Source organism: Euleptes europaea, chromosome 20 (assembly GCF_029931775.1).
Source record: "Euleptes europaea isolate rEulEur1 chromosome 20, rEulEur1.hap1, whole genome shotgun sequence".
In the NCBI taxonomy this organism is placed as follows: Eukaryota; Metazoa; Chordata; class Lepidosauria; order Squamata; family Sphaerodactylidae; genus Euleptes; species Euleptes europaea.
Window position 1 is genome coordinate 1,195,237 of NC_079331.1, and position 15,280 is coordinate 1,210,516.

A 15,280-nucleotide genomic window follows, 5' to 3' on the forward strand; every position below is an offset into this window, starting at 1 on the left:
TACCACTGAGCCACAACCCCTCCCCATGAACATATGAAGCTGCCTTATACCAAATCAGACCCTTGGTCCATCAAATTCAGTACTGTCTACTCAGACCAGCAGTAGCTCTCCAGAGTCTCAGGCAGAGGTCTTTCACCTCACCTACTTGCCTAGTCCCTTTAACTGGAGATGCCACTGGGGATTGAACCTAGGACCTTCTGCATGCCAAGCAGATGCTCTACCACTGAGCCACAGCCCCTCCCGAGGGAATTTAAGAAAGAAGCCAAACATGATAACCTCTAAGTGCCCAATTCACCGGGAAGTTCCCTTGCACACGCATTTTGGCACAGTCCCAAAGGAAAGTTCTTCTGCCCACTCTATCAGGATTGCACCAGGGCTAGCGTGGGAACCCTGGGAGATTTGGGGGGCCCTCCCCAGTTACTCCAGTGGAGAAGACCAGCCAGTTTACTCCATTCCCTTTCAGTTTCCAAAACACACAGCTGAGAATATTTCAGGCTGTAAAAACAGCGTTTCCACCTTCTGGGAGGGGAGAACGGGCAAAGAATTCTGTGCCAAAACGCAGAGAGCCATTCAGCAGCATGTTAATAATTACATTAGAATCTTTTCTCTGTTGCCGCCTCCCCTACCCAGCATGATTAAAGGTCAGCTTCCAACTTCCTGTTCCCAAAGCCGCCCGGCCTCTCGCTACCCTATAAGGGCCAAATTACTACTCTCCGGCTCTCTCTCTTTTCCACTGTAAAGCAGGACTTTGCCTTATATGGTAAACAAAACTACCAAAGACACTGCTGGGCACTCCCTCGACTAACAGATACACGCCAGTTTCTCCCTTTACGTTTGCTATTCGTACAGTCTCATAATGACAGAGCCAGGGTCATAGCAATTAACCGTTGCTAGGATTTCCTTTCCAGTTTTGGTAGCAGAAGCCTGGAAAGTGAAGGAAAACACCCTGGGGCCTTCCCTTCAAAAAGCTCTAGGGCTCAGTTCAGACATCACACAAAGCCATAGTTATAAGAGCGGAGTTTGAACACATGAAGCTGCCTTGTACTGCATCAGAGCCTTGGTCCATCCAGGTCAGTATTGTCTACTCAGACCGACAGTGGCTCCGCAGGGTCTCAGGCAGTGGTCTCTCCCATCACCTACTGAGTGGTCCTTTTGACTGAGATGCTGGGGATTGGACCAGGGACCTTCTGCATGCCGAGCAGATGCTCTGCCACCACCCAGGTCCCATCTCCTATAATACATGACCCCACGAAGCTGCCTTCTACTGAATCAGACCCTTGGTCCAGCAAGGTCTACTTAGACAAATAGTGTCTACTTAGACAAATAGTTGTTCTTTCCTTCTGGGGATGCCTTTTGAAAACGGTGTCAGTGCGAGTGACAATAGAGTCCACTAAGGCGATGGGGCTGTGGCTCAGTGGCAGAGTCTCTGCTTGGCATGCAGAAGGTCCCAGGTTCAATCCCCGGCATCTCCAGTTAAAGGGACCAGGCAAGTAGGTGATGTGAAAGACCTCCACCTGAGACCCTGGAGAGCCGCTGCTGGTCTGAGTAGACAATACTGACTTGGATGGACCCAGGGTCTGATTCAGTAGAAGCCAGCTTCATGTGGTCATGTGACTTCTCTGCAAACCTTCTATAATGGGATAGTGGTGGATGCCACGCAGAGACACTATGGAAAACCACGCCGCTCCCAAATGCAGCTGCTGTGGCACGTGAATCGCTGAGCATGGTCTACAGGTGCAGGAGGCCACCACCACCATACTGAAGCTAAGCAAGCTCGAGGTGCGATCAGTGTCTGGATAAGACCACCTGGGAACCCCGTGCTTGCTGTTTTCATCTCAGTTTGAAAGCCAAGGTGGTGCAGTGGTTAGCGCTGGACTACAATTGGGGGAGACTTGGATTCCAGCCTTCATGTACCAAGATAAACATCACCAGCATGGTGTAGTAGTTAAGAGCGGTGGTTTGGAGCGGCCGACTCTGATCTGGAGAACTGGGTTCAATTCCCCACTCCTCTGGAGGCTGATCTGGTGAACCGGGTCAGTTTCCCCGCTCCTCCACACGAAGCCAGCTGGGCTAGTCACAGCTCTGTTAAAGCTCTTTCAGCCCCACCTACCTCACAGGGTGTCTGTTGTGGGGAGGGGAAGGGAAGGTGATTGTAAGCCGGTTTGAGTCTCCCTTAAGTGGTAGAGAGAGTTGGCATATAAAAAAACCCAACAACAACAACCAGGTGACCTTCCACCAGCCATTCTCTCAGCCTAACTTACCTTACAGGGTTGGTGTGAGGATACAATTCTCATTGTGAAAAGGATGGGATAAAAATGTACTAAACCACAAATTTCATCTATGAAACCTTGGGGTGTGTGGATCATAACAGAATTTCCCCCCAAGTGTGTCCCGTGGAATACAATGAGCTTTATTCCTAAGCAAGCACAGCACGACAGCCTAAATGACAACCCAGTCTGCTTTAGGCTGCAAGCCCTGGATCTTATCTGTTTGCCTAAGGCTTCAGGGGACACTTTCTTCTCTTCACCGCAGCAACTTGCGACTGTACTTTGCACAGAGGAAACAACCAGGCGGGCCGAACGCCAGCAAATCCAGCCCAGAAGGAATGGCCAAGTCCCTACCTCAGGCAGCGTTTCCGCCTCGGCCTCCTTGCAGGGCAGAAGAGGGCAGGGCTCTGGGGCAAGCACAATTTTAACCACACGCAGGATCAACCCAATATCAGTTTCACAATCACAGGGAGGGCGGGTGGCAGAGTTCTGTATTCAAGGCTGATCCACACACATATCCAAATTACCATGTGGCTTTTCAGACACAAAGACAGGAGTCCCGACAATCTGACTGCCACTTTTGAGTGCCCAAGGGGAAAGGGGGTACAGGCCACAGCCAGAAGCAGTGAGTTTGGACGTGGGGTCCCTGCTTAGCTGGGATCTCATACCAAAGAAGGCCTTGAGCCAATTGCTATCCTCTCAGCCTTGCCTACCTCACAGGATCGTTGTAAGGCTAAAACAGTGCTCCTCACAAGAATAAGCCAATTAAAAACAGAGACAAAATTCTTATTTCCACATTTGTGCACCTTTTAACAACCTGTCTGGGGTATCCAGATATCACACTGTGACAAACCCAGCTAGAAGCCATGCCCTGGCATCCCAGAATCACACACTAATCCCAGAGGTGACTCCCAGGACTAGCTAATCATCACAAGGGTACACACCACAAATCCGCAATGTGTGGCCATTAAAACCACAGTCAAAATGGAATCTGCGCTATGCTCAGAGACACTCTATCAGAATGTCACCCTCTAGAACATAGGGTTGACAGCTCCAGGTTGGGAAATACCTGGAGATTTTGGGGGGTAGAGCCTGAAGAAGGTGGGGTTTGGAGAGGGGAGGGACTTCAATGCCATAAAGTCCAATGGCCAAAGTGGCCATTTTTTCCAGAGGAACCGGTCTCTATAGGCTGGAGATCAGTTGTAACAGAGGGAGATCGCCAGCCACCACCTGGAGGTTGGCAACCCTTCTAGAACACCACCCTGCGCCCTGAATCGAGCTGACCCCTGAAGCCGTGGCCTTACCTGCCTCCTGTTTCCCCCTCCCCCCAGCAACTCCAAGCGCAAACAGATGCCAGGTTTCAAAAACAGCCCTTGCGCAGATCCAGAGGAGAGCTTTGCTGGTGGGAGTCCCTTTAACCTTTGTCTCCCAGGCGAAGGAAGGACCCAGGCCTGCCCGGGAAAGGGGGGGGGCGCAAACCGCTTTCCCCTCTCGATTGTGCAATGCACAGCCAGGTTTCTTCAAGGAGGAGGAGGAGGAGGAGGGATGGGAGCTTTGAGGAACCCTAACGCCATTTCTGCCGGGGAGGTTTTGCTGCCTTGGATTTGCCGCTCTCGCGATGCACTTTCCCCCCATCCAGATTCTCAAAACTCATCCCTAAGCCCCCATGCAGAGCTCTGAGAACCCGGCTGGGGGCAAAGGTGCGTCTCGGGAGCGGCAAACCCAAGGCAGCGCAACCTCCCGTGCGGAAATGGCCGGAGTGGCTTTCTGACCTCCGGGCTCGCTTTCGCTCGGCGCGAGAGGAGGAGGAGGAGGAGGAGGAGGAGCTCGCCGGCTCCTCCCTGCCCCGAAATCCGAGCCCAGCCCGGGGCAAGGGGGGAGAGAAGCCCCTCTGGAGGAGGCCGCGGCGGAGAGGAGCCTCCTGGCCCGCCGGGGAGCGCGCCCAGGCCCCGGGGGAGCGGGCGGTGCGTAAAGGCGGCGCGTAAAGGCGCGGCGCGGCGCTGCGGGGATGGAGCCGCCGCCTACCTGCTCGCGCAAGGCCCGCTCCTCGTCCAGCTCGCGCTGCAGCCGGCCCGCCCGCTCCTCGGCGCCGTCCGCCTGCTCCTGCAGGCTGCGGATCTTCCTGCGCACCGCCTCCAGCGAGCTCAGCCCCGCCGCCATGGCCAACCCGCCCGCCACCCAGCAGCCACCAGCCGCCGCCCAGCACGGGCCTCGCTCCGGCGCCGCGCAACGCTCCCAGACCCGCGGGGGCCGAGGAAGAGGAGGAGGAGGAGGCGGCGGCTGCGCTGCAAGGCGACCCGCCTGCCTGCCTGCCTGCCCGCCCGCCTCCCGCCCGGCTCGCTCCGCCTCCGGCCGCCTCCCCTGCCCCGTCCGCCACCTGCCCCAGGCGCACCGCGCACCGAGACGCCCGGCGCTCTTAAAGCCCAGGGCAGCCCCGCGCGCCCAGCCCCAGGGACCGGCCCTCCGCTCGCTTGCCAGCCTCGGGAGGCCAACAGCCTTCCCCCGAAGCAAGAAGGCCGGGCCGGGGGATGGGGTGGGGGTGGCACCTCCTCTGTGATTTTGGCAAAGGCGTCCAAGTCATCGAATCGCAGAGTTGGAAGGGTAGAAAAGAGCAAGAGTCCAGGAGCACCTTAAAGACTCACAAAAATATTTTCGGGCAGGGTAGGAGCTTTCGTGAGCCACAGCTCACTTCTTCAGCTGTATCTGAAGCAGTGAGCTGTGGCTCACGAAAGCTCCTACCCTGCCAGAAAATATTTTTGTGAGTCTTTAAGGTGCTCCTGGACTCTTGCTCTTTTCTACTACTGCAGACAGACTAACACGGCTACCCACTGAGAGTTGGAAGGGACCGCCAGGGTCATCTAGTCCAACCCCCTGCACAATGCAGGGAATTCATAACTACCTCCCCCACACACACACCCAGTGACCAGAAGATGGCCAAGGTACTCTCCCGCTCATGAACTAAGGTCACAGAATCAGCATGGCTGACTGGCGGCCATCTAGCCTCTGCTTAAAAACCTCCAGGGAAAGAGAGCTCACCGCCTCCCGAGGAAGCCCGTTCCACTGAGGAACCGCTCTGTTAGAAAATTCTTCCTGATGTCTAGACAGAAACTCTTTGGATTTAATTTCAGCCTGTTGGTTCTGGTCCCACCTTCTGGGGCAACAGAAAACAACTCGGCACCCTCCTCTCTAGGACAGCCCTTCAAGTACTTGAAGATGGTTATCATGTCCTTTCTCAGTCTTCTCTTCAGGCTAAACATACCCAGCTCCTTCAACCTTTCCTCATAGCACTTGGTCTCCAGACCCCTCACCATCTTTGTTCCACCTTGTCTGCATCTTTCTCAAATTGAGGTGCCCAAAACTGAACTCAGTACTCCAAGGAACGCATGGAGAGGCCTCCCTGCCGTGGCAAAAGGCAAGTTTTATTTCCTTCAGGGGCACCCCGCTCTTCTCCCCTAGTGGAGAGCCAAAGTAGCTTACATGGTTCTTCCCTCCTCCATCTTATCCTCACAACAACAACCCTGTGAGGTACGTGAGGCTGAGAGTGTGCAATTGACGCAAGGTTGCCCAGCAAATTTAAGTGGCAGAAAAGGGATTTGAATCCATGTCTCTCAAATCTTAATCCAACCACACCTGCTGTATGTAACTAAATTTTCCACTTGCTGTACGTAACTAAATTTTCCATGTGCAGAAGGTTTACAACGACATGTGCTGGGAGGGCCCCCGCCCCCCTCACACAAACACTGCAAAGGGAAAGCATTGTTTTAAAGGGCTGCTTTGCCTCTTGCGAGACACAGGAAGAATGCACAGGCCTTAGTTTAAAGGTACACAAAAGGAACACCCTCCCTCCATCCAGAGAGACTCTTTCTTGCAAGCTGCATTTAGGAAAAGGAGGAGGGTTGAACACCTCCAGACAAGACCAGGCAGCAATTTGGGAGGGGGGGGGAGAGATAATATTTACCAGCGAGGTAAGGCCGCCACCTACTGCTCAAACCAGGCACTGCAGCCCAAGGCAGGGCATTCATAAAGATTGCCACTAGGGTTGCTAAGTCCCCACCACCACCACTGGTGGGGCGATATGGGGGGGGGGGCAGGGTTGCCAGATCCAGGTTGGAAAACTCCTGGAGATTTGAGGGTGGACGTCTGGGGAGGACAGGGACCTCAGAGGGGTAAAAAGGTAAAGGTCCCCTGTGCAAGCACCAGGTCATTCCTGACCCATGGGGTACAAGGCCATAAAGTCCACCCTCCCTCCAAAGCAGCCAGTTTCTCCAGGGAAACTGATCTCTTGTCTGAAGGTGAGCTGTAATTCCTGGGGATCCCCAGGTATCACCTGGAGGCTGGCAACCCTAATTGCCATCCTCCCTCATCAAGACACAAACTACATCGCTCTAACTAAAGAACCTAAAATCTGATTCTCACATACTGTAGAGCAAAGGGATAGAAGAAGAGAGGAGTTGGTTTTTTATATGCCGACTTTCCTGGCCACTTAAGGGAGACTCAAACCGGCTTACAATCACCTTCCCTTCCCCTCCCCACAACAGACACCCTGTGAGGTAGGTGGGGCTGAGAGAGCACTAAATAGAACTGTGACTTGTCCAAGGTCACCCAGCTGGCTTCGTGTGGAGGAGTGGGGAAACAAATCCAGTTCACCAGATTAGCTTCCGCCACTCATGTGGAGTGGGGAATCGAGCCCAGTTTTCCAGATCACCGCTCCAAACCACTGCTCTTAACAACTACACCAAGCTAACCACACCTGAACCACCAACTTTTAAGAGGGTCTCCTGTGTTAAAAACTCCCTGAGAATAAAAATCCAGCATCACGCAAGAGAGGGTGGGCCTTTTCTCCATCCTGTGTTACTTTTCTGTTTACAGAGAGGTGTCTTTATACGAAGGGAATTCAGAGGTGGAATAAGAGCCCCTGCAGGGTGAAACGGTGCAGTCCATTCTACAGCTGCCCTCCCTTCTGAAGGTGACCTGGCCTAGAATATGCTCTAGCTTTAAATGCAGCATTTACGAGTGATGGTTGTGGAGGGCGAAGCAGGAAAGAGACAAGAACCTTAAGGAGTTGGTCAAGGGCTACAACAAGGTTTGGGAAGAAGGAGTGACCAGTAAGTCAGACAGCTCCAGATGCCCAGAACTATTGTTTACACAGGCTACTTGCCAGCAGTCAAATGTGCAAAAATAAAGCAGACTCTCACTAAATATGAAAAAAAAAATTCCAGAGTAAACGCTTTTGTGAGAGAAAGCTCACTGACCACGTGCGCTTTGACTTACATATCTGGTGAAGTGAGCTTTGACTCTTGGAATCTTATACCCTGGAGAATTCCTATGTTCTTTAAGGTGCTACTGGACTCATGTTTGGTGAGAGTCTGGTTTATTTTTGCACATCTGACTGCTGGCAAGTAGCCTGTGTAAACAATAGTTCTGCTTTCATTCTACTGCTACAGACTAACACGGCCGCCCACCTGAAATGATCCTCTCACTAAATATGGAGCCAATGGCAAACCTACACTAAATAAAGCAATTGTGCCAGTTTTATTCAATCTTAGCATAGGTACCTATGCTTGGCATCGGTGCTTGCATTTACTTCTGAGCAATCACTTCTTACTTTCTCAGCAAGCTTCACAACACCCTCTTCCCCTATATTGCGGGGCGGGGGAGAGGGTAAAAAGACAGTGGATTCCTGAAGGCCCCAAAAATGCCTTCTTAAGCAGCATAGCACCTGTCTAACTGCACTGAAGTCCGTGGGCTTAGAAGGGTGTTGCTCTCCTTACAATGGCACCGGTAGGGAGTCCATGGCTGAGATGAGCCCTGCCAAGTCCCCTTGTTCAAATTATGGGCTTCAGTTCCCTCCCCAGGGTTACAATCATAGAGTTGGGAGGGACCACCAGGGTCATCTAGTCCAACCCCCTGCACAGTGCAGGAAATTCACAACTACCTCCCCACACACACACACACCCCTACTCCATGCCCAGAAGATGGCCAAGATGCCCTCTCATGAACTGCCGAAGTTCATAGCATCAGCATTGCTTCCTAGCAGTTAAATCTTGGGGTGTGTGTGTGGGGGGGGGGAAGTGCATGAATTTTGTCACCTAATGCATATGTATGTGCATGAACATTAAGACTACCGTTTTGAAAACTGCAGATGCCGAGGGATTTCTTCCAGCTGTGACAGCGTACTGACCTGTTCAAGAATATCTTCAGCAAAGAGAACAACCCTGACTGCAACTTTTAAACCAGCTTGGCTGCAACACTGCCCATTAATGGATGCCTCCATTAGAAGCCATCCCAAAAAGCAAACTTACAGAGAAGAAGCACACCCAAACCAGCCCACGGTCAGGTGGATATAATTAACATGTACGCTTGTGAGTTCCTGGTTTTGCTTAGATGGATTAAAGCTTCCATCTTATGCATATTTATCTGGGAATAAAACTTATTAAACTCAAGTAGTCTTACTTCTGAGTAAATATGTTTAGGATCAAGCCATCAGGCTGGAGTCCTGTGCTCTGTGTGTTCATGCGTAGCATTGGCTGTACGGCTGCAATCCTAAATATACTTAGGCTACAAGTTCTAGCCCGTTAGCCTGAAGCAGCACCAACCAGCAGGAGACTTGGGGGACACGTTAAAGTCTCACATTTCTAGTGGCAGAAGCTTTGCCCGGACTCAGCGGCCTGCATCTCAGGAAGCAGTTCCCAGTCCTGCCGCAATAAATCTCTCCGGTGCCACAAAGACTGGAGTTTTGTTTATTTTGTTTTTGCTAGGGAGCAAGTCCAATTGTAGTTGGTAGGGCTTAATTCTAGTGCGTTTTTATCCTGCCCTTCCGTTCCTCCCAGGGAGTTCAGGCCAATGTAGATGGTTTTTCCCTTCCCCACACACAAGACCCGGCCTAAATGTATCTGTCCCCTGTCCGCCCCCCCCCCAAAGCAAAAATTGTACTGCCTTGTGTACAAAGTGGAGCATGTTCAAATGAGGCTGTCCTTAAGCATAACGGAAATGAACCCATGAGGCTGCCTTATAGTGAATCAGACCCTTGGTGCAGTATTGTCTACTCAGACCAGCAGCGGCTCTCCAGGGTCTCCGGCAGAGGTCTTTCTCATCACCTACTGCCTGGTCCTTTTAACTAGAGATGCCAGGGATTGAACCTGAGACCTTCTGCATGCCAAGTAGATGCTCTGCCACTCAGCCATGGCCCCTGCCCTATAATACATGAACACATGAAGCTGCCTTATAGTGAATCAGACCCCTTGGTCCATCAAGGTCAGTATTGTATACTCTGACTGGCAACAGCTCTCCAGGGTCTCTGGTGGAGGTCTTTTACATCACTTACAGCCTGGTCTTTTCAACTGAATACGCCAGGGATTGAACCTGGGACCTTCTGCAAGCAAAGTAAATGCACGATTGCTGAGCCATGCCCCCCCCCCACATGACATGGAAGGTTCAGTACCCAGGGTTGGTGATGGTTTAGAACAAAGGACACACCTGTACAGGAAAGGGTATATGGAAAGGCTCTGCTGGAGAAGGCCTAGGGGAGAACAGGACAAGAACAGCCAGCCAAGTATTACTCATGAAGAAATTCCAACCCACTTGAGTCAAACTGGTATCTCAAAGGAAGTGATTTGAGGTTGAATTAAGTTTGCCTTGGCCATGACTAATGCCAGGCCAACCTTGATTATTACCCAACGCCTTCCTGTAAAGGTGAGCTCATTCCACAGTCCTGTTCTACCTTTTCCCTCATGAGAGTCATCCGTCTGCCTCTCGGATGAGAAATATCTGCGTCAGCAAGGGAAGCCATTTCCCCTCTAGCCAATATGGACAATATGGATTCACCCACTCAGCAGTTTCCTTCCACTTCCTTCCAAAATCACCGCCTCTCTCTCAAAATTAAGGGCTTTTGGACAGGCGGGGAAGCACTGCGTTCACGGGAAAGCAGCTGCCGAAAGGGGCCCAACATTCCCCCCCCCCCGAGACTATCTGCAAATTAATTTCGCGGTTTCCTAAATGAACAGCTACAGAAGAAAGGAAGGAAACTCTCTCCCGCCCGCCCGCTCTCTCTGAATCCAGTAGCATTTCTCTGCTCTCTCCGGCCTTCATCTGAGGCAAGCTATTTCCAAATAGTCTGCATTCTTTTCCTTATAAGGAATATCTCCCCGGGATCTATATGCGGTTCCTTTGAACGAGTTAAATAAACGCTTGGCTGGAATGCTGACTCCCATCTATAGAAAGCCACATACAGGGAAAACACATCTGAACCATATTATGTTCAGCCAGTCTTAGACGGACAGTCATTCTGTGGTTCTAGGGCTGAAATTAAGTCGAACAGATTCCTTTCTCTACTGGGCACTAGAAAAATCTCCCCCTGCCCCTGTTGTTCTCTTAAACCAACATGAGGAACTAAATCGGGGGGGGGGGGGAATCTTTGTCTTCCGACTCAAAATGGAATCTCCTTTACTAAATATTTTGCTTCAAGGCTTATTTATCTCACACCAAAAACCAACTGCCTGCTTTTGCCTCTCCTGCTAGACCTTCTCACTGAATATATATTTTTCTCTAAATGTCAAATAAAGTTACGGGGCGGGGGGTGTCTTTTTTTTTTAAGAGGCAAATCTAAACGACGTCATCTGGTTGGGAAGGGTATCACTCCTAATCGTGGGAAGAAGTCTTTACTCGGAAAGAATGTCTATTACACAGTAATGGATGTGGGGTTGAAAATGTTTGGTAGTTACATGCATGGAACTATTTAATACTCGTCAGGGGTCAGACAGGTGGGTGGGATGAGGCTGCAAGGAGGGCTCTCACACTATACCATATAAAGTGCTGAGCTATATATAACCCCATGCTTATTCTCTGGTTCTCTGTCCCACAGACTGCAAACCTAGCAAGTATCATCTTCCGAGCCGGATTTTCGGACGGGGGGACCGCGTTTTCCTTGACCGGCAACTTGCTAGCCTTAGCTCTCTTCTGAACTCTCCAAAACCAGAAGAAGATTCTGAAAGGAAGGGTACCCTTTCTGGATCTCTGGCGGGCCCTTGCACGTGCCTTGGAGACTCGGCTCCACAGAGAAATGGAAGCAAGCCCAATTTTGTAGGACGAAAGATTTTAAAATCCCCAAAGCACTATGGGTTCTGCCTTGGTGGTAGAAAGTGCCGTCAAGTTTCAGCAGGCATATGGTGACCCCATATGGTTCCCGAGCCAAGAGACATTCAGAGGTTTGCCGCTGCTTGCCTCTGCATAGATTGCCAGGACTTCCTTGGTGTTTACCCTTCGAAGTACTAACCAGGGCCAAACCTTGCTTAGCTTCCAAAATCTGATAAGATCTGGCTAGCCTGGGTCATCCAGGTCAGGGCAAGTTCTGCTTTAGGCACCCATTACTGTCTTTCAGGTGTATACAAGAATTCTGCATGCCATAAACAGTGGGCCCATTAGTCCCTGATTATATGGTCAGCCCTGAGAGACATCCTTCCACCTCTTGTTCAAGCCACACCTTGTGAGGGCACAGGGTACCCCTAAACACAAAACTCCTCTATCCATGCTCTCTGGGGGTAGGCAACCCTCCTGCGAGGAAACCAGTGGGCCCGTCTGCCCACATTGGTCAGGAGACGACTAGGATGGAGCACAGGGCCGTAGAAGTTGTGTGGACAGGTGGGAGAAAGAAGGCAAGCGGTATGTGTGTTCGCGTGGGGCAGGGGAGCTTACTTACGTCTGTGGCCTTTTTCTCTGCAACCTCCAGCTTTTCCTGGGCATCTTTCAAGGATTCTGAGTATTTATCCAGCTCATCTTCTGTGCCCTTGAGCTTCTTCTGCAGAGACACCAGCTCATCCTCCAGCTAGCTCGGTGGTCAACCAAGGAGGGAGAGAACGGAAGTGGGGGGGGGCGTGGAAGGGGGGGTGCAGCAGGCAACGAGATGGTGCAGAGCAGAGGTGCGGGTGCAGAAGGACAGACAAAAGACAGAGAAAAGGAGAAAAAGAGAGAGAAGTTAGCGTACTCTTGGAACGGTACCTTGGTTGCCTTCTCGTCAGCCGAGAGGAGGCTGTCCTCAGAGGTGTGCAACTCTTCCAAAACCCGGTCCCTCTCATCCTCTGCGACCCGCAGTTGCTTTTCCAACTGCCCTATATCGTCCTCTAACTAGCCACGCATGTGGCAAAAAAAAAAGAGAGGGAACAACAGGTTGTATTGGGCTTCTGAGTAGCCGTCCTCCCTTTCACACATCCCTCAGATCCCTCCAGCCCCAGTTTGGTGAGGGCAACATTGGTCAGACATTCTGGGCAACTGGTACAGAAGGCAGGTATGAAACCAGAGGGCCTTATTAGCCGTGGGTGCAGCCGGATCCGCATGTCAAGTCAGCTCCCTGTACTTAAGATTCGAACTCAAAGGCCCTCACCTCGCCAGGGTGAGTCACAGCCGGTTTCAGCGAAAGTGCTGGGAAGCGGGATTTGCCACCAAGTTTTTCACACGTTTTTCGTTTTTCACAGGGACTTTGTCAAGGCTAACTTTTAACGGACTCGGAGCCAAGGCCTCGCCGCGCCGGGCAGTGTTGGGATTTGCCCGTGTCAATGCTCACCTGATCATCTGCACAGGTTTGACTCAGTGTGGACTGATTTCCAAGTCAAATAGACTTGGGAGGGGCGCCCATGGAGGTGGAGGCCGGTCCTTTTCATTTCAGCTTTCCTGAGCTGCGGATCTGGGCCTGCGGGTGCCCCTTCTGTGCCAGCCTCTGCTGCCTTCCACTCTTCCACTCCCAGGTTTTAACAAACGTTCCCCTTACAACAGCAACACACAAACACCCCCTCCCCAATGCCCCAAGCCCTCTGGGATCAGCCGGACAAACGGCTTCCCTCTTGACCCTCCCCTCTTTTCATTCCCCAGGGGTGAACGAAGAGAGGCGCGGAAGACGACCGGCGCAATAAAGTTTTCCTCTCGACTAAACAGCTGCAACATCTGGAAGGAATTGGGTCTTTGACCGAAGCGGCGGCCGCGATCCCTTCAAGTCAGCGGGAGGAGTTGGATATGGACCTTGGCAGGGTGCGGCACAGTGAGGGTCCCGCTCTGGGAGTCAGCCCCATTGAGCTCAAGAGGGCTTACTTCCGAGTAAACGTTCTTTCAACTCGAGGAGACGCTGAGGCAGGGTTCTCGCTGCCTCCCTGACGCCGGGACAACTTCCAGGAGCGCCAACACACCTCCGGAACCCCCCACCTACCCACCCATGCCCGGCTCAGTCCTCGCCATGGGGATCGCACCCCATGCCACGCAGGGGAGCGCAGCGTCCAAGCCGCGGCCCCGTCCAAAACCAAGGAGGCAGCGGAAGCCCCCTGGGTGCCAAGCCCCCCTGCCTCCCCTGCCCTGCCGGGGGGGGGGGGACGGGACAGGCGCACCTGCTTGCTGCGGTCCTCGGCGGCCTTCTTGTCGGACTCGGCTTGCTCGGCGCGGTCCAGGGCGTTCTCCTTGTCCAGCTTGAGCATCTGCATCTTCTTCTTGATGGCGTCCATGGCGCTGGCGGTGGCGGAGCGGCTGCTCGGCGGCGGAGGACAAGATCCCGGAGGAGGACAAGATCCCGGCTCCTGCCTTTCCCCGGAGGAGGCGGCGGCGGTGTGGACGGGGCGGCGGGCCGAAGTGGGAGCGCCTGCTAAGCGGCGGCGGGCAGATATGTACTCCCCCCGGGGGCTGCCTGCATTCCTCAAGACAGCCAAGACTTTTTTGGGAGCGGGCGGGCGGGCGGGGGCGCGCCTTCCTCCTCCTCCTCCTCGGCCCTCCCCTCGCCTCTGGCGGGCTTCTCCTGCCCTCCGTCCCTCCCTGGGCCCGGCCAGTCGCCGCCACTTGAGCCGGCCGATGCCTAAATATGGGCGGGGAGGGCCGGGCGGACGGGGAGGCCACGCGCGCCGGCAACGGAGGCTGGGCGCTGCAGCCCTTGCGCACGGGAGGTGGCGCCTGGCACTGGCCGCTCTCGAGACGCGCGTTTCCCCCATCCAAACGCCCCAAACTCCTGCGTGCAGAGGCCTGCGGATTCGGATGGGGGAAATGCGCATCTAGAGAGTGGCCAATCCAAGGCAAAACTTCCCATGCAGAAATGGACTTTTTTGCATGGGAGGTTTTGCCTTGCGTTTGCCCCGCTGTAGATGCACATTTTCCCCAGCCAAGTTCTTAAAACTAAGAAAGAAAGAAAGAAAGAAAGAAAGAAAGAAAGAAAGAAAGAAAGAAAGAAAGAAAGAAAGAAAGAAAGAAAGAAAGAAAGAAAGAAAGAAAAGCCCCCATGCAGGGTTTTGAGAATTCAGATGGGGAAAATGTACATCTGTATGTGTGTTAAGTGCCATCAAGTTGCTTCTGACTCATGGTGACGGTATGAATCAATGACTTCCAAAATGTCCTATCTTTGACAGCCTTGCTCAGATCTTGCAGATTGAGGGCCAATCCATCTCTTGTTGGGTCTTCCTCTTTTCCTGCTGCCCTCAACTTTTCCTAGCAATGTGCAACTACAGAGCGGCAAATCCAAGGCAAAACCTCCCGTGCATAAATGGCCAGAGGGAGCGAGAGAGATCGCAGCTGGCGGAGATCTGGGGTCAGGGACCAAACGGCCAGGCGTCCAGTGGGTTAGCAAGATTTCACCTTCCCTGACTTGCAGCCCCAGTGTTGATGCTGGAAGAAAATCTTGAAATGCCAATAAACTCAGGGCTGCTTAGAAAACTGAGTGGGTGGCAGTATACCTTCAGCAGAACATACTTTTAAAAGTTTTATTCAATATGCATAATATACCAAAATAAAAAGAACCACAGACAACAACCCACAAGGTGACGTTCACAAACCCTCACCATTTGTGAGATCCCTACTTTGATCATAATATTTCCTATTAACAATTCATATTGAATAGCTATTAAAATTAATAAAAAGTAGCAAAGTGCGACTCCGAATCTGTGACTATTTCACCAATATCACAAAACCTCATTCCAATAAAGCATGCCTTATGATTTGCTAGAACATAAATCGGGATTGGCAATGATTTAAAGAATTCTTAGATGATTTCTCAC

The 15,280-nt window shown here is 52.2% G+C and overlaps 1 protein-coding gene across 8 annotated transcripts in view; it reads right to left on the reverse strand.

Moving 5' to 3' along the window:
- Positions 1-13,776, reverse strand: part of TPM1 (tropomyosin 1) — a 32,323-nt gene extending 18,547 nt beyond the window's left edge. For 4 of the 8 annotated variants that reach the window (XM_056865663.1, XM_056865661.1, XM_056865660.1 and 1 more), the window contains exons 1-2: positions 13,634-13,776; positions 11,962-12,087 (exon numbers count right to left, since the gene is read on the reverse strand). In XM_056865663.1, coding sequence (XP_056721641.1) covers positions 11,962-12,087; positions 13,634-13,747 — 240 coding nt within the window. In that variant the 5' untranslated portion in view covers positions 13,748-13,776. Of the gene's footprint in view, positions 1-4,292; positions 4,443-11,961; positions 12,088-13,633 lie in introns of those variants that run through there. The other 4 variants (XM_056865668.1, XM_056865666.1, XM_056865667.1 and 1 more) reach the window with 1 other exon arrangement.
- Positions 13,777-15,280: the final 1,504 nt, after the last annotated feature.